Raw genomic sequence first — 19010 nt, 5'->3', positions numbered from 1 at the left:
TTAAAATTTTTGTTCTTCTCCAAATTGAGATAATATTTAAAAAGCTAATGGTGTTATTCACTACTTTTAAATTTGTAAAAGACTTAAAATTTTAAATTAATGGTGTTATTGTCTATTTCAAAATTTTTCGTTTTAATTTTAAACCAAATCTAACTCTAAATTAAAAATATTTAATAAAAATATGTATTTTAATAAGAATATCAATATAACATTTATATACAAATTAAATTTTGTCGTAATTTGGAGAAGAACAAAAATGTTAAATTTAAAAAAGAAAGATTATGACCAAATTGAAAAAAAATAATGAATAGTAGGACCAAATTGAATGTAATAAACTAACCCTCACACGTGGTATGACATTGGCTTGACACGTAGATTTTCTTTTTAAATAAAAAATTTTAAATTTAAAAAAAAGAAAATTAAAATTAAAAAGAAAATCATAAAATGACACGTGGACTTTTTTTAATAAAAAAAATAATTTTAAAAAAATATAAAAATAAAATAGTCAAAAAAAAAATCACAAAATGACATGTGAAAGTTACTATTTACAATCCGTTAATTATTTTAACAGTGTGAACAAAAGTGAACAAATTGAATAAAATTGATGAATATTATAACCAGATTGAAGAAAAATATATTAAAAGTTGGATCAAATTAAAAAAATTGAACAAAAATTATGACCAAATTATTATTTAAGCCTTTTTTATATGGTTACCGTTAAAATCGTTTAGAAAACACACAATTATACACTTATACATTTAACATGACACCGAAAAATAAAATGGTAAATGAGTGTAAAACGTGTTGCATATTTTTTTTTTTACAAAGTAAGAGAGCAAACGAAGGTGGACTGTAAATTTTTTAAGTATAGTTTTACATTTAAAATTACGATAATAATCAAATTAAAAAAAATACAATTATTTATTTATGACTAAGAAATCGTGTTGCTGGTTATGAGAAATCGTGTTGCTGGTTATGAAAAAGAAGTTGAAATTGTGAGATGAGGACATAATTTTCAATTCAACATTTTTTGCAATGAGCAGTTTTTTATGATGTGTACCACGTTATCAAACAAGTTCACTCACTAAAATAATACATTTTAGTCATTAACAAAATTGGTTGTTAAGAGAATAATATCGATCGCAAATATTTCTAGTGACCGAATTAACTACCAACACTAGATGGAAGTGAAAATTCTAGTCATAAAAAAGTTAGTAATCAAAATTATGTCATAGTCGTAAAAAAGTTAGTAATCAAAACTATGTCATCTTAAATTATTGAATACCAAATTAGCAATCAAAATTTTGATCACGAATTTGATAGATAATAATAACAAAATCAATTTAACAAAAGAGTTTTTTAAACCCTAGTTCGATTGCAAATTTGGTTAAAATGTATACAATTTTTCATTTAATTAAAATAATTATTGTAGCTAAATAGGGACTAAATCAATAACTAAATTGGTAATCAGATCAATAACTAAATCGATGAGTAATATTTTCGGTCATGATTTCATTTCGGTCACTTCCAAAGGTGTTAAAGGGAAGTTGCAATCTAAATTTTACAATAAACATGTGTCATAGGAATAGCATAATGACCCTTTTAGTTAGAGGTTTTGTTTATGTACACACAGGCTCGTGCTTGTTGCAAGCCTCCAACTCCATTACACTCTCATATCCCCTTGTTTAATTTTTAACTTAGGACTTTTGTAGTATAAAACTTGAGGATTTTCTTCTATTTTTTCTGCACCTCCGAAATTTTTTAAAATTCCAAAAATATTCTTTGACCATTTGAACAAAACCACGTAAATCATATTACCAAAATTGTTTCTGAATGTCGACTTTCGGTGAAGAATACTTTCGGAAGTCAAAATATATAACTAGAAGTCAATTTCCAAAAGTTAAAATATATAACCGAAATCGACTTTCGGAAGTCACAATATATAACCTGAAGAAGTCCACTTCCGAAAGTCAAAATATATAACCGAAAGTCGACTTTCGAAAGTCAAAAATATCATCGGAAGTCTACTGTCAGAAGTAAAAATATCGACTTCCATAAATCAAAATATATTAGTGGAAGTCAACTTCCGAGAGTCAAAATATATCATCGGAAGTCAACTTCCGAAAGTTAAAATATACTACCGGAATTCAAAATATATTACCGGAAGTCAAAATATATATATATATATATATATATATATATATTCAAATGTATTTTAATTTAATTTATTTGAAAATATTATATTTTAATATATTATATAAAAAATAAATTAAACATATATATATATATATATATATATATATTCAAAAATACATATTAAACAAAATAAAAAATTATAATATAAACAAGTTTTAAAAATGTCAAAAACAAAAGTATAAAAAAAATTAAAACTAAAATAAATAAATAATAATGTATATATACAAACGGATTTTTTTAATTTATTTTATTTGAAAATGTAATATTTTAAATAAAAAATAATATGTATATATATAATAAATATATTATTTATTTATAAATTATATATTAAACAAATTAATAAAGCATAAAATTATAAACTAAAAAATAATTAAAATTTTAATAAATTAAACATTGAATAAAATTAAATAAAAACAGAATATATTTTTCATTTTTCATTTTTTTATTTAAAGTTTAACAATACTTTTTGTTTTATTTTTATTTATTTTTATTTTTATTTTTCAGTACATTACATAAAAATAAAAGTATATATATATAGATATTAAGAAATATGAAAACATAAAAAGAAATAAATAAAAATTAAAATTTAGAAAACACAAACTTTAAATAAAATTAAAAGTAGTTAAAACATAATTAATATTTTTTTAATATAAAGTTTAAATATTTTTAATTTATTTTATTTCTTATGTATTTTTAATATATATTTAAAAAATAAATAAATATATATATATATATATATATATATATATATAATTTTTTATATAATGTATTAAAAATAATTAAACAAAAAAATAATATTTAAAAATAATATTTTGACTTCCGGAAATCGATTTCAGTAATATATTTTAACTTCCGGAAGTCGACTTCCTATAATATATTTTGACTTCCGAAGTCGACTTCCAGTTATATATTTTCACTTCCAGAAGTCGACTTTTAGTTATATATTTTGATTTTTGGAAATTAACTTTCGATTATATATTTTGACTTTCGAAAGTCGATATCCGAAATTTATTTTAAGGGTGTGATGTTCGTGACTTTACTTATATGATCAAAGGATATTTTTCCAATTTAATTTTTTTTTTAAAGTGTAAAAATAATTTTGGAGGTACAGGAAGAAAGACCCAAACTTGAGTTCTCATAAAAAAAAAAATTGGCCCAAGAGTATAAAGTTACGTGTCCTCGTCCAAATATGGAACCTTGGCATATTCAACCCCAAGAACCCATAAACAAAAACAAACGACCCAAATTACAGAAAAACAAAAAAAAAATACAAATAGAAAACCCCCTAAAGTGTTTTATCGAAGTTTTGTGGGAATTCCTTAATATACTACTGTTATCGTAAAAATCTGAATCTTCTCACCGAAACAAGCATAAAATATTCTCTTAACCTACTGTAAAATAAAAAATATTAAAGTCATAAAATAGCTCTCGTAACTCTGAGAAGAATTAACCTTTATTTATAAAAAAAGTTATAAATATTATAACCAACCGATCAAAATATCTCTCATATATAAAATATTAACTATCAAAAAGGAAACTTAGGTTCAATTTCTACATTTATAAAATTTTATGAATCAGATCGAGTCCGGACGATCAACACCATTTGTTTACAAAATACTCAATTTTCCAGATAAATATCAATCTACGTGTACAAAATATAAATTTCAAATTTTGAATCACTCCATTTTAAGAGTTTTTTCAACTCCGAAATGGTACTGTTAGTAATTTTTATGAGAAACTAATCCTAAGCCTTTGCAACAGAGCATAAAATGCATACTGAAGAAGAAAGAGTGATGATCTTACATTTTTTTTATAATACCAACAATTTATAAAGGAGTAGTTATTTATCCTCAACTACTTAAATTTATACCTTTATCTTATAATAAATTTTATTTTCAGTAATTGAATTAAGAAAAAATGATTTTGAGACCAGCTCTTACAAATACAATTATTTAACATCAGCGATCGATAATAAAATATTAAATTTAGATAATAAATTAAATTGTTGAATGAAAAATAGTATAAATAACCGTTAGGAGTAAATATGAGTTTCAGAGGTTGTAAAAGTATCAATTCCCCTTAATTAAATATTTAATATTTTATTATTGTCAAGGATAGTGAAAGAAAAACAAAAATAGCTTTTCCCATATTAAAGTACATAAGATAAGAATGCAACAAAGTTAAATGCAGTGATAAAACGACACGTGTAAGATTGATAATAGAAGCACTAACAAACAAGCATAGGTTATTGTGGTGAGCAGTGTGAAGGCATAAGGATTAGCGTGTGTCTCTGAGGCGCGTGAGATGAGCAATGAGCGCAGTTAAATTATTGTGAGAGGAGCCTCCATCGCGAACAGCTTGTTTAGCCTTATCCGAAAACTCCTGTGCACGCCGTCTGATTTCCCGAGCTTCATCACCGCCGTCCATCAGTCTCCTCACAGCCTTCTGGATGCAATCTCCGGTGACCAGCTTCTCCCTCTCCCCGTAACCGGTCTCTCTCCACTCGGTGGCGCCCACCTCCACCGCCACCCCACGCACCTCAGTAACCAACCTCTCGTTGTAGAACTGATCCCCTAACACCGGCCACGTCAGCATGGGAACTCCAGCTGTAACAGCCTCCAACGTCGAGTTCCAACCGCAGTGCGTGAGAAAGGCCCCGACAGCAGTGTGGGCCAGGATCACAAGCTGCGGGGCCCACCCTCTGATAATGAGTCCCTTCTCTGCGTTCCTCTGTTCGAAACCCTTCGGGAGCCATTTCAACTTCTCCTCCTCGCTCTCTTTTTCCTTCCCCTTCTTCTCCGGAACCACCCATACGAAATTATGCGCCGCTTCTTCAAGCCCGCAAGCTATCTCGTAAAGTTGTTTATCGGGAAACCGACACATGCTACCGAAGCATACGTATACAACAGACTTTGCCTGCTTCGAGTTCAGCCAACTCACACACTCCTCCTCGCTCACCACTCTCTTCTCGCCCCTCTCTTCGCCGCCTTTCGCGGCCAGACACGCTGGCCCAAGATGCCAGGCTTTGTGGGCCTTGCCTTTCTCGTAGTGCTGGATGTACTCTTCTCCGTCGAGCTCCGCGAAGCTGTTCACGATGAGACCGTCGCTCTTCATCTCTGTTTCCAGAAGCCTCTCCATGAAGGCGGAGACCCCCTTGGGTGGTCTCGAGCACAAGGTGATGCGGTGGGGAAGATCCGGGATCACGAAGGGGCCGCTGTCGGGAACAAGTGCGGGGTTTGATTTCACGGACTCCATGGCGGCCACGGTGAAGAGGGAGAAGCCGTTGAAGGCGAGTCTGGCGATGCGGAGATTGTTCGCCACGTCGTGAACCCAGTGGAAGAAGAAGTCGGCGACGACGCAATCGGGTCGGTGCTGCTCTAGGAAACGGCTGATGGGGTCGCGGAGGAGCATGCTGGCGTGGAAGAAATTCCGGGCGCTTTCAAGATCATTGGCGGCGGACATGAGTTCTTCGCCGCCGGGGAAGTCGACGACATGGAGGAGGAGGGAGGGGCTGGATTTGCGAAGGATTCGGGCGTAGGAGGAAGTGGTGATGACGGTGACGCGGTGGCCACGTGCGGCGAACTGTGTGGCTATGTTGCAGAGAGGGATGAGATGGCCGGGTGCCAGGAAAGGAATGAAGTGAAGGTTGAGTGGTGGGTGTTGATTTTCCATTATTGCTCTGTCAAACTTCACACACGATGCTTTCACCCTTTCTTGTTAACAGTGCTTTTGATATAATGCATCTCAACACGAAGGAAGCTCCTCCTCACTCTCTGATTCCATTATTATTATTTTTTTTGGGTCGTGGTTATTTACGCAAGATTCCATGTGCACAAAAGATTATTTTATTTTATTTTGTTTACTTTTTTCTTTAACTGTGATTAGAATAACATTTTAACTTATAATTATATTAGTTTCTTAAACTCGTGCAACGCATGCCATTATGATTTAGACGAATGATTTTTTTTCATAATAATTGAAAATAAATTAAGAAATTAAAAGTAGATACCAAATTTTAAATTATGATAATAAATATGATTAAATTTGAAAGATATTAACTTCACAATGTTTATAACTCAATGTAATAATTTTAAACATTCACAATCATGAAAATCATGAAAATATTAATGATAGTAGTCATTCTTTTGACTATTATGAAGGTTTAATTTTTTTGAATATTTGTGAATATATTTGTTTTGAACATCTATACATAATTGTATACTCAATTTTATTCTTGTGGAAAAGGTCATTATAATATGGAATATGCATATATAAAACAAATACAACTTTTAATCATTTAAATTATATTAAAAAATTAAAGAATATAATAGTCGATAAATAATCATAATCGTGTAAAATTAATTTGTATATCTTTTATTAAACATTTTCATTTTTTTAAATCGTCTAAAATTGGTATTTTATATATATATATATATATATATATATATATATATATATATATATATATATATATATAATTGTGCATGTGTGAATACAGGACCAGAAAGATAAAGTCTAACTTTACAGAGAGTTTGTCTTTGACTTTTGTTTGTTGTCATTGCGACAAGGGGAGTTGTCAAAAGGCTCCAATGTTCCGACCTGATCCAGCTCTGTCCAGTAGTATTTAAACTGCGTTGACCTCAATTTCTAAGCGATGTGAAACTTATTGGGTGTACCGGAACAAGCCCCCAATCGAGGGCAAAGAGAGTTGTCAAACGTCTCCAATGTTCCGACCTAATCCAGCTCCGTCCGATAGTGTTTAAATTGCATTTGACCTCAACTCCTAAGCGATGTTTGGACTTATTGGGTCTATCGGAACAAGCCCCTCAATCGACGACAAAGGGAGTTGTTGATCTCCACAGACGTATGCCAATCAGTGGTGGAACTTGAATAAAAAATTTAAAGATGCCAAAATAATTTTTTTTTATATAAAATTATTTTTTTAATCAAATAAATAAACTTTTCATTTCCTTTAATTAAATTGTTTTTCCACATTGATTCATGGACATACTTTTCAATTTCTAATTTTTTTCATTTATATTTCAATTTAAGATTATTCAACTAATTTATTATATGTAACAAAATTTGTAATGCAATCTAGATACACTCATAAAAATTTTCAAATTTAAACTAAAAATACAAAATTTCTAAATTTCATAATTTAGAAGTATACTAATTTGAGAAAACTATAATTACGGTTCATGCCAATTTGATAAAAGAATTCCTAAAATCTGGATTAGGGTTCATACTAATTTGGGAAAAGCTTAAGTTGGAAAAAATATCGTAATAGGAATAAGAGAATCATAAATTTAAAGATATATAAATCATAATATAATACTAATCTTGACTTATGAGATATATTGTGATAATATATTTTTCGATCTCGTTCTCGATTATCTTTTTATCTTTCTTTTTAATTTCATACTTTTTTGATAACTTAGTGAAAAAAAATATTATGTACAGAGACAAAATCTTATTACTTTTTATTAACGAACATCCATCAAATTAATTTTTATTTTATTTTTTAAACAATAAAAATACATAAATAATATATATAAATAATATATATATATATATATATGAATAAAATGATAAAAGATTTTCAAAACTAATATATATATATATATATATATAATATATAAATTACATATAAAACATAAAATTAAATACTTTTGGGAGGCATGCTTCCCTTAGTCATAATAAAGTTCTGCCAATAGCATCAATGCTTCGATCCCATCCAATTACGTTTGCTAGTATTGCTCGGAATAACCACGCATTCTCAAAATATTTTCTGCTTTTGAACGTGAAATTTCTTTATACTTAAAGACGATTCAGAGAGTTGAGAGAGAAAAAAAATATTTAAACTAGAGTTAACATCAAACTTCCACGTGATGTGGGTGTATGGGTGTGCTGAAAGATCTAGAGAGACAAAATTTTCAGCCTCTTTAATGGCAACACATGGGATTACTCTTAAAGCACTTGATTTTTGTTTGCATTACAGTTATATTATTTAAACAAAGAGACATTAACTTAATGTTTACGTTTGACTAAGAAATATTAACTTTGACATAAATGTATCGTAATTTTAAATGTAATATTAATTTTAATATTTAATTATTTATTTTATTTCCAGATTATTAATGATGTGAATATTTAATTATTATTTATTATTTGTATAATATTTTAAATTTTATCATTATTATGTAAAAGTTGTTCAAAAATCATCGTAATCCATAAGAAAAAATCATTTTAAATTTTTTTTATTTTGAATTTTGAATGCAAATTTTATTAATATATTTTAAAAATATTTTCTAATTTTAAATTTTTAATTCAAACTTTAATTTAAAGATGTTTTGATAGTACTAAAAGAATTATAGATAGATACTGTAAAAAAAAAAATCTAAAAGAGTCAAAGTTTCACAAAATCAACGCCCATTCTTCTCAATCCCACTCTTTCCATTATATAAATAATATAGACTTACAAATAAACTCCCTCGACTTTTAATTTCACAACCATTAAAAAAAGAGTAAATAAAAATATATTAGAAAATTAAAAAAAATCATATTGTCTTATACGGGAGAAAACATTGAGAATATTACATGAACAATTGGGGGACAAAGATAGATGAAAGAAATATGCCCTCTATATATCATTAGGCATTAATAACTTTTATTTACTATTATCTTAAAAGAAATTATACACATAATAGTCATAAAAAATGTTTCTTTAATAATGTAGTAACTTTGTTTTTAAAATTTACTTTTTTATTAATAGTATACTTATTATTGGCAATAACAGGGGAAATCTGCTATATATAAAAATTATAAAATTATTAGGTTAATAAAATATGGTATATAATTTGAATATCATTATTTTTCCAATATTATTTTAATTGAAAATTACTAACTTATATAATTAGAGGCTTTTAAAAAGTCAGTATACTCAGTTTTTATTTATTTAAATTAAACTATTACAGTGACAATTTTGTAAGCGTTACTATATGTTACCTTCGGAACAGATTTTAATATAAACAATTAAGAGAACAAAACACTTAAAAGAAAAACACAGGAACCATATTGAATTTATGAATAAACAAAAAAATTAAGAGTAATTTATCTTTTATATTATTAAATGGGTAAGTGTAAACATGGTGATTAGATAATAAAGATCTTATTCAATAACATTATTATATCCCTTATATTTTCTAAATAAATTAGCGTATTAGTCTAAACAATAAAAAAATCAATTAAATATTATTTACAAAAGGTTTTGATCCAAATTGTTTACAGTAACCCTCATTTTTTAAAGTTAAATAGGCTTGAGCATATCCTACATTATTGTTAAATGGCTTTTACTATTTTCACTCCCTACTTACTAAGTTCATTCTGTCCTTCCACAGTAAAATGATTTCATTAACCTTAATTTATTTCTATCTTTCTGGAATAGTTTATTCTAGCACCTTCTATTGTTTTTTCCTGTCTTTTCTTTAGGGGAGTGCTAATAGAAATTTCTGTAGTGTAGAGAGAGGCGCAATTCAAGTTTGATTTGGAGAGTGGTGTTAGTAGTGTGTGCAGGGTAGGGTATAGTATAGTCTATGGTTAGTTAATTTAATCATTAGAATGAAATGATGATTAAAAGTAATAGTTGAGAAAAGTTGGTGCATTAGTGAGTGAAAGATGAACAGAGAGTAGTGGCAGAGTAACCTTAAGCTAACCTATGAGATATGTGATAGGTGATGTGTGCGGTGTTGGAGGAGCAAACAAAATGCTAACCCAATCACCACCGTCCAAGTCAGGGCAAAGTGAAGTGAGTGGGTGCGCATAGTGAGAGCGGCGCACGTTAGCCTCTTCCCCCACCAAATCGGTGGTGCCCTCCCTCGTCCTATCCTGTCCACATCTCAAAACCAGCCGCACACCACCACCCACTATGTTACCAAACGCCACCACCACCAAACCCAAACCCAAACCCAAACCCACTTTCCCCCACTCTATCTCACCCCTCTTCCCCTCTCATTCTCCTTCATTCCTCTTCCATGGCCTCTCCTCCACCACCCCCCGACCCTCCCTCCGCCGTCCCCCTAGCCCTCATCCCCCTTCCCCTCCCCGCGCCCCCCTCCTCCCGCCGCCTTCCTCCTCCCTGCTGGTCACCCGATGAAACCCTCGCCCTCATCGACGCCTACCGCGACAAGTGGTACTCCCTCGGCCGCGGCAACCTCAAGGCCACCCACTGGCAAGAGGTCGCCGACGCCGTCGCAAACCGCTGCCCCAACGCCTCCCCTCCCAAAACCCCCGTCCAGTGCCGCCACAAAATGGAGAAGCTCCGCAAGCGCTACCGCACCGAGATCCAACGCGCTCGCTCCCTCCCCGTTTCCCGATTCAACTCCTCCTGGGTCCACTTCAAGCTCATGGACTCCATGGAGAAAGGTCCCTCTCCTGTCAAACCCGAACACGATTCCGATAGTGACAACGATGATGACGAAAACGAGGACGATCAAGATCTGTACCAGGAGATCAACCACAACGGCCACACTCGGAGCTTGAACAAGTTGTACAGGAATGGGTTTCCGGGCTCCGGTGGTGCCGGTGGATTTAGGATTCGAATTCCCACCGGGATGTCCCCTGCTCAACCCGGGTCTGGCTCCAGGATGTTTGGGAAGGTTGGGAATCAGAAATTCAGCCCTAATTTGAATCAAAACCCTAACCCTAATTCTAATTTTGGGAAGAAGAGAGAGAGAGACCCGGTTGGGGAGGTGGTGGCTGCGATTAAGGTTTTAGGCGATGGATTTGTGAGGATGGAACAGATGAAGATGGAGATGGCGAGGGAGATTGAAAGCATGCGCATGGAGATGGAAATGAAGCGCACTGAGATGATTCTGGAGTCACAACAACGGATTGTTGAGGCCTTTGCCAAGGCAGTTTCAGAAAAGAAGAAGGCCAAGACTGTGTCTTCCCCTCAGCAGCCCTAACTAAGGTTAAGGTCTCAATAAGAAGGTTTCCAGTATTGTTTGTTTGTTTAGATATTGCATTGCTGTTACCATTTTTTCTTCTTGTAATTTTAAGGGTCACGGTGTTAGGTTGGTTGGTGTTGGATGAATGAAGGATGTAGTTTTAGATATTCATTTTGTAGTTTTTGATTTTCTTGCCGTCTTTTTCCTATGTTTAAATAAAAGCAGATGACAGAATCTCTTGCAAATTTGGTTTGTGTACTTTGGATTTATTAAGAGTAACTCATAGAGTTATTGGGCAAGTCATTGTCTCTGTTCAAAACATCAACAACTGTTCTGTTTGAATGGTAGTATTAATCTTAAAAATAAGAATATCATGAATTCGTCATTGATTGTCTTCTGAGCACAGGTTTCTGGATTTCCGGTGAATATTCATTCTTGTCTGTTTCCTGGGTTTATCTGCTTCTTGCATCTGTCTACATTGTTCTTTCTTTGTGGGGATTCTGGTTTAGGCAAGATCACTTGTTGGTTTGCTGAAACCTGTAGCAGTTCATCGTGCTTTTGGGGCGTCTTGTAGCAAAAAGTAATATAAAGTAAATATGTGCAATTGGGTATGAAAGCATACTTCAATACAAGTATCTATAACATAACTAGGGAAGTAATGAGAAATCTGATAAAAAGTTGCAGTCAGAAATTTCAAAACAACATCCTTCATCAGAAGAAGAAAACCCGTTCAGTTTGAATTCTTTGGAGAGACTTGCTCTCTAGTGTTAAAAAAAAAAAAAATTCATTAACTGTTTTATATTTCATTAAGTGAGGATTACAAATATCTTCCATCTTTATATTTTATTGACATCAACTTTTTTATGTATGTATGTGTTTTACATATAATATTTTCTTTGTTTTACGTTGATCAATTAACAAATGTTTTAAACATTTTATTTTTTATATAATATTTAATAATGATTTGAATTATTTTTTAAATACAACTGACAAAAAATGTCAGTGCTTTTTATCAGTAATATTTTGATTTTGTACTTTGGGTAATATTAAGTGACTAGCACATGCATTAAAATATGATTATATACAATGCGGTGGTTAGTTTTTATTTTTGGGTCTTTTTTTTTTTACTGACGATTAGTTATCTTTTTGTTTTCTCCACTATGATTTAATATATTTTTAGTTGGTGTTTTTGTAAATTTTATATTATAAAAAACTATTAGTAAGAGTAAAATGAGGAAATAATTTGTGTGATAAGACAACTCCCTTAATATATAAATAAATAAATGGGGGAATTCCTATGTATATTATCATCCCAAATGGTTTTATTTTAAATTCTTTATAAACTTGATTTATTTAATCTCTAATCAAATGTCAACTATTTTATTTATACTTCAACTAAGTTTAACACTTCTTGAATATTTATTTTGAATGAACACATTTTTTTTTCAAATTGGAAATGTAATAGACTATTTTTTTTTTTGATAATTTATAAAATTTTGTTTAAGTTTCGTAAAAATTATTTGTGATATTTTACCTATACAATTATGTTTACCTTTAATATTGATTCTTATAATATTTTTATATTTTTAATAATTTAATTAATTACTCTTTTTCATTATAATAAATAATATGATTTCCATGGAAGGGTGATGATATAGATGATATATTTTGTCTACACAAGTAATGTAAAGTTCTTAATGAACATAATTCCTTAACACTTTAACGTCATGTAATATGTATTTCAACTTAACAATACATAAAAATACTATAGTTGGTATTTGTTAATCATTAATGAATTTAAGAAACAAATTTTAATACTTTAATACTTAACCCAGTGAATAATGAGTTTAGTTGGGTTAAATTGATTAAATTGATTTTCAGTCAAACTTTTTAATATGTTTGAGTTGAGTTTAAATGAAAGATGAATGTTTTAAAATGAAGGACGTTATGAAAATAAATTTCTAATTGATAAACATGAGAATTATATTTTAATTATTTTTTTCTTTAAAAAAAAAAAAATTTAACAAAAGTGGCATCTTAGTGATTTTTTTAACATGAAAAGAAAAATAAATTTTAATTGGCTCCACATTAATAATAAAGTCAACAAGTAAGAAAAAATAAAAATTAGAATATTTGTAGAATAGAATATTTTATCATTTTTTTTCTTAACTTAATATTTTGAAAAGAGTTGTAAGAAATTTCAAAGTGCCCATTAAGAATATTTAAAGAGATTTTTCTAATAAAATTAAATGAAAAAGAAAACTTCCAAATAGATCTAATATGCCTTTTTTTATTGTTTACATCCAAAATCTATTCCAAATGGATTTCTCCACAATATATTTTTGTTCTGTTTTATTTCTTGAGATTTGACCATGGGCCTAACTTTTAAGCGATAGTTTAAATATTAATAAAAATCATGTTTAAATTCAATAAATAATAAAATAACTTCAATAGTTAAAACTAACTATTATTACAACAATCCCAATTATTATCTAATTTATAACAAATTCAATAAAGGTCTTATGCAGAACTAATATAAAAAAGAATTAAGGACTAATCTTTTGCTATTGAAATTGTCATGAGAATCTTTTGATGTAATTTTTTATTTTAAACTCTCATTCTCTAATTTTGATGGTATAAGCAAATTTAATGACCAAAAACACATATCACTATATTGTCAATTATATAGATTTTTTTCAAAGTTGTCATAATACATTATTGTCAATTATATGGGATTACTATATCAAATATTTATGCAACAATTAAAAATTGGTTGACAAATGAACCACATTTATGAAAGTAATTGACTATGTGAATATCTTATATTATCTCACATATCACATATTTAGAAAATTTCCAACATTCTCCTACTTGGTCTATTTATCTCATTACCAATCAATACAAGGATTATGGTAGGGAGGTTAAAAAAAAATTTATTCTTTAAGTATCCGCAGATAAAACCTGCAACGGGTAGGAGATGAATATTGTAAATGGATACCTGCGAGTAATGGGTATGAATATTTTTTATACTCGCATATTAACGAGACAAATACATGTACCATAGTATTCATACCCTTGTACCCGCTATACTCTGATTTAAATTAATTTTTTTTAAAGACATGATTAAAACATTAACACATTGATCTTAAATGGGTTTTCTTTTTATCAATTGGTTTCAAAAAATCTCTATTTCTTTGTAAATTGTCATTCAATACTATTTAAATGAGTTATTTGCACTTTGTTTGAATTTTATGAATGTTGTGCATTGTATTTTTATTTGAATTTATGATTAAAATATGTTGTTAAATATTAAATTTTTCTTTTGTAAATACCCATGTGTACATGTGGATATTAAAAAAATATGCGGGTACTCACATAACGGATACCCGCACAGATATAGGTACAGATAAGGCAAATATTTATCCTACGGATAGGGTACCAGAGAGCCACTACTCGTACCCTACCCGTTGACATCCTAATCATGGTAACAAATCCTCCAAAAATGAGTATTATCTCCCATGTATCACAATATATAAAGTCTCTTATCAAAAACAATTAACTATAATGAATAAACCATATGTTTATTCGGGGTCAAACGAAATTTCTCAAAATAAACAAATATGTGCACAACAGAATGAGAAAAACTGTATAAGAGTTTTATCAAAGTAAAAAAATATGATTGTCACAACATGAAACCAATTTCCATTTGCGTTAAATGATCCTTAAAATTCTTTAATGACATGTCTTTAACCAAAGGATTTCTTAAAACAACCTTAGTGAGAACTCAATTCACTATGTACACAACTGTCTTATGTGCTTCAATCCACAAGAATTTCGAAAGCTTTGCATGACTCCTCATGATTCTCACCATATCCATTAAAGTACGATTTCTTCTTTATGTCACACCCTTCTAATATGGAGAACCAAGCATAGTGTATTGGGCAACAATCCCACGTTATTGAAGAAATTTCGCAAATAGACTAGGTGCTTGTCCACTATACTAGAACTATCCATCTCTATTTGATCTCACAATCTTAATTTGTTTTTTGCATTATAACTCTACTTTAGCCTTGAAAACATTAAAGGCATCCACAGGTTCATCCTTAGAACGAAGTAAGTAAAGATACATGTATCGTAAAAAATCATCTATAAAGGTGATGAAGTATCTCAAATTACTTGCATCCATATTTGGACAACAAATATTTGTATGAATAATTTCTAGTAAGTTTGAACTTCTTTTAGCACCTCTTTTGGAGTTGTTAGTTTGCTTACTCTTAATGCAATCTACACAAGTTTTAAAGTCAGCATAATGTAAAGTACTAAGTACTTCATCTTCATCATTTATTAATTGCTTGATTCTCTTAATGGAAATATATTCCAATCTCCGGTGTTGTAACATAGAGGAATTTTTATTCACAACACATTATTTAACCCAACAGAAACATGCATTTAACTATAAATAGTGTAATTTGTAATTTAATGGAGTAAATACCATCATATAGTTCACAAAACCAACAACTTTTGATTTATTCAACAAAGTAAAACCATATTTCATAAAATTAAAAGAAACACCCAAATGTGCAAATTGCAAAATGGAAATTAAGTTTTTATTAAAACTAGGAACACAAAAGGCCTTTTCTAAACACAAAATAAAACCACTATTAAAAACCAAATTGCATATCCCAATGGCCTCCACATCAATGGCGGATCTTCACCAGAATTTTTGAAGGAGCCAAAATAATGAACTTAAAATTTATATATTTAATATTATTGGGATTAATTCAATAAAAATGAATACATAATCTAGTATATCTACAACTATCAAAGAAATTACACATATAAAAAAATGTTTATCGTTTTTTCATATTTTTGAGCTCATATAATTGAATCATAATTAAAATTTTCATTTTTTTTATGTAAATAACCATATTATCTGCAAAATATTTATCTTCCATTTTATTAACGTACATTTGATTCAAAAAGTCTTCACAAGCTTTCATTTCATTATTATGCGATGAGCAACCATATTATCATGTTTTCATCTTCACCGACAGTTTATTTATCAATTTTAAAAATAAATTTATTCTTTTGTTTTTCATAAATATACCTATTTAAAAAAGAAGTTTGACATTAAAAAATAATTTATCATAATCTAATCAAAAGTTGAGAAACATAATTACTAAAAAAACTATGATAATCAAGTTACAATTAAAAATCGATTATGAAAAATTGCATAGTACATTGCTTCTTCTTCTATATTAATAAAAAATGAATATACAAAAAGGTCACGAGATAAAAAATAATGCTAAATGTTAAACAAAAATTTTACTATTAAATGAGACAAGAGAAAGTTACATTTTTTATTTATTTAAGAATGAATTAGAAGATATGAAAAAATTAGGAGAGAAATGATGAGTTTTTGTCTACCCTTTTTTTTAGTAACAAAAAAAAAAATGAAAGATGAATACAACATATGAAAACTCAAAAGATAATAGAAGAGAAAATAAAAAATATCTTAATAATTTTGTTTCTTTATATATTTGATTTTATGTTTTATTATTATACTTTATAAAATAAATAAAAAAATACATAATTTAATTTTTATTAATTTTTAATATAATATTATTTAATTTTAAAAGATATATACAATTTTAAAAAAATTAAAAAATGAATATAATTTAAAAAAATTCTAAAATGTAAATAATGTAAAAAAAATCAAAATATTTGGGGAGGGGAGGCCGTGACCCCGCCTGCCCTTCTAACATCCTGCCTCCCGCTCCACATGTACATGTGAGTTCATCTTGTTTCTTGAATAGATACTATGTTCACTTTCCATTGGTCTCCTTAGATTTTGCATACCTATATGACATTACAAACATGGATTGTAGTTCCAAAATAAATTGTGATGATTAATACTAGACATATTAGATTCATAACAAACAAAGGAAAAATAGTTACCTTTCTTTACTAGTCAATTCTTAAACTTTGTGAAATCCTTCTTTGTGTGTCCATACTTTTACAAATGATTCTTTGTACCTGCCTTAACAAACATCTTTCCATTATGGTTATGATTAACTTGATTCTTCTTATTCTTAAGAAAAGTAGTCAAGTTCACCGTTTGACCTTCCTCCATTAGCAATCTTCCTTCCTCTTGAACACACATCGTCACTAATTCATTAGTAGATCACTTATTCTTATGTGTTATAAGCAATTTTAAAAGGAGTATAATGATAAGGCAAAATATAAAAAATACAATGTATTAGAAGGGAATCAAACATGGTAACCTCTAAGACCTTTAGTTTAGTCACGATGTCCCTTACATACATGATTGATCACACACTCCTTTAGTCCCAGTGATTTTTAAGGATGAAAAACACATGACAATAGCTTTGGTAAGAGATTTGTCAGATGTGATGAATTGTTCATCAATAACCTTTAGCAAATATTTGACGTTGTCATGCTGATCAACAGAAGGCCGAATGCTAGTATAAAAGTTTGTCTTTATTAATGTCACAAAGAGACAATTTAACCTATCCCACTTCTCATAGAGATCAACAACGAGAGTGTTGGTCTTAATAGTAAGGATGATTATAGTTTTAGTATACCAAAACTTATAATTATCCCATTTTTAGTTTGGGAATACCATCATGGATATCACAAAGATTCACAAATTGAGAAACCGCAAAATTATTTTTTAAAATACATGCTCATTATCATAATTTGAGACTATAGCAAAATAATATGCAAACATATGAATATAGTGACATAAAACTTGTTTGTGTGCCAAAGTCTTACTAAATTAGACTCACTAGATGATACAACTATTATGTTTTACCAATGCAAACATGTCTTAATAAATGAATATAGTGACATAAAACTTTATTGTGGACTAAAGTCTTGCTCAATTAGACTAATCTAACTAAAAGATAAAATTATTAGATTATGTTCCTTGTCTCAATTCCTATGGAAAATTTGGGAAATATAATATAAAATATTTCATCTTACTTAATCATATATATGTAAGAAGATCCATATGGATAAAGATTCATCGCATCACCATATAATTAATTACAATATATCATTATAATTTTTAATTCATTCAAACATTTACATAAATATTTGCATTAATATTCTTTATTTATAATGCAATCGAAATAAATAATAATAATATTCATTATATAAATTAAATTTATAACATATAATTTATATCAAAGTATATCACATATAAAAACTTATACTACATATAAAATATATATTATATACAAAATTTGGTAATACGTACAAAACCTTATAATACATACAAAATTATATGTTACATACAAATACACACAAAACCTTTGTAATATGTATAAAAACATATATTACGTACATAACCTAACCTTATCATTCATACCAAATATATTATATTATGCATCTAACTTACAACTTATCGATTTTAATTCATCAAATCGATATAAATTTATAAGTCAATTCTATTGATTGTTATTTTATGTAATAAAATGATGAATGTTTATTAAAGTCTTTCGAAATATTCATACTAAGTATTTCTGTTAAAGTCTAACCTTTAGTCCAATCTTACTATAGAAACACATATTACATAATCAAGAGTAAGTTTAAAGTTATATTCATATGCAAACATATTTTATGCATAATTATTTAGATTTCGACAATTGTTTCAATAATATTATAATTATCCTTCTGTCCTACAATTCAATGTTTTAATCGATATGACTTAGACTATTTATATTAGATTATCTATGAAGTTAAGATATTTGATTATAATATAATTTATTATACATTCTCATGAATATTGTCCATATAACATAATTTACTTAAGTAAATACAATAAATTAATTACATTTCCGG

At 29.0% G+C, this 19010-nt stretch overlaps 2 protein-coding genes across 2 annotated transcripts; one reads left to right on the top strand and one right to left on the bottom strand.

Annotated features, from left to right (window-relative positions):
* Positions 1-4269: 4269 nt before the first annotated feature.
* LOC114177835 (UDP-glucose flavonoid 3-O-glucosyltransferase 7-like) lies at positions 4270-5961 on the bottom strand. The gene has a single exon (XM_028063409.1). It carries the CDS (start codon positions 5866-5868, stop codon positions 4474-4476), a length of 1395 nt encoding a protein of 464 aa, XP_027919210.1. The 5' UTR covers positions 5869-5961; the 3' UTR covers positions 4270-4473.
* A 3827-nt stretch (positions 5962-9788) lies between these two features.
* Positions 9789-11522, top strand: LOC114179736 (trihelix transcription factor ASIL2). Its single transcript, XM_028066160.1, has one exon. The coding sequence runs from the start codon at positions 10230-10232 to the stop codon at positions 11160-11162; it is 933 nt and encodes a 310-aa protein (XP_027921961.1). The 5' UTR covers positions 9789-10229; the 3' UTR covers positions 11163-11522.
* The last annotated feature ends 7488 nt before the right edge of the window (positions 11523-19010 follow it).

This window comes from Vigna unguiculata, chromosome 3 (assembly GCF_004118075.2).
Source record: "Vigna unguiculata cultivar IT97K-499-35 chromosome 3, ASM411807v1, whole genome shotgun sequence".
NCBI lineage: Eukaryota > Viridiplantae > Streptophyta > Magnoliopsida > Fabales > Fabaceae > Vigna > Vigna unguiculata.
This window is presented reverse-complemented; position numbering and strand designations above follow the sequence as displayed.

Bases quoted from the DNA above. Each gene is read 5' to 3' on its own strand.
- LOC114177835 (XM_028063409.1), bottom strand. From the start codon at position 5,868: ATGGAAAATCAACACCCACCACTCAACCTTCACTTCATTCCTTTCCTG.
- LOC114179736 (XM_028066160.1), top strand. From the start codon at position 10,230: ATGGCCTCTCCTCCACCACCCCCCGACCCTCCCTCCGCCGTCCCCCTA.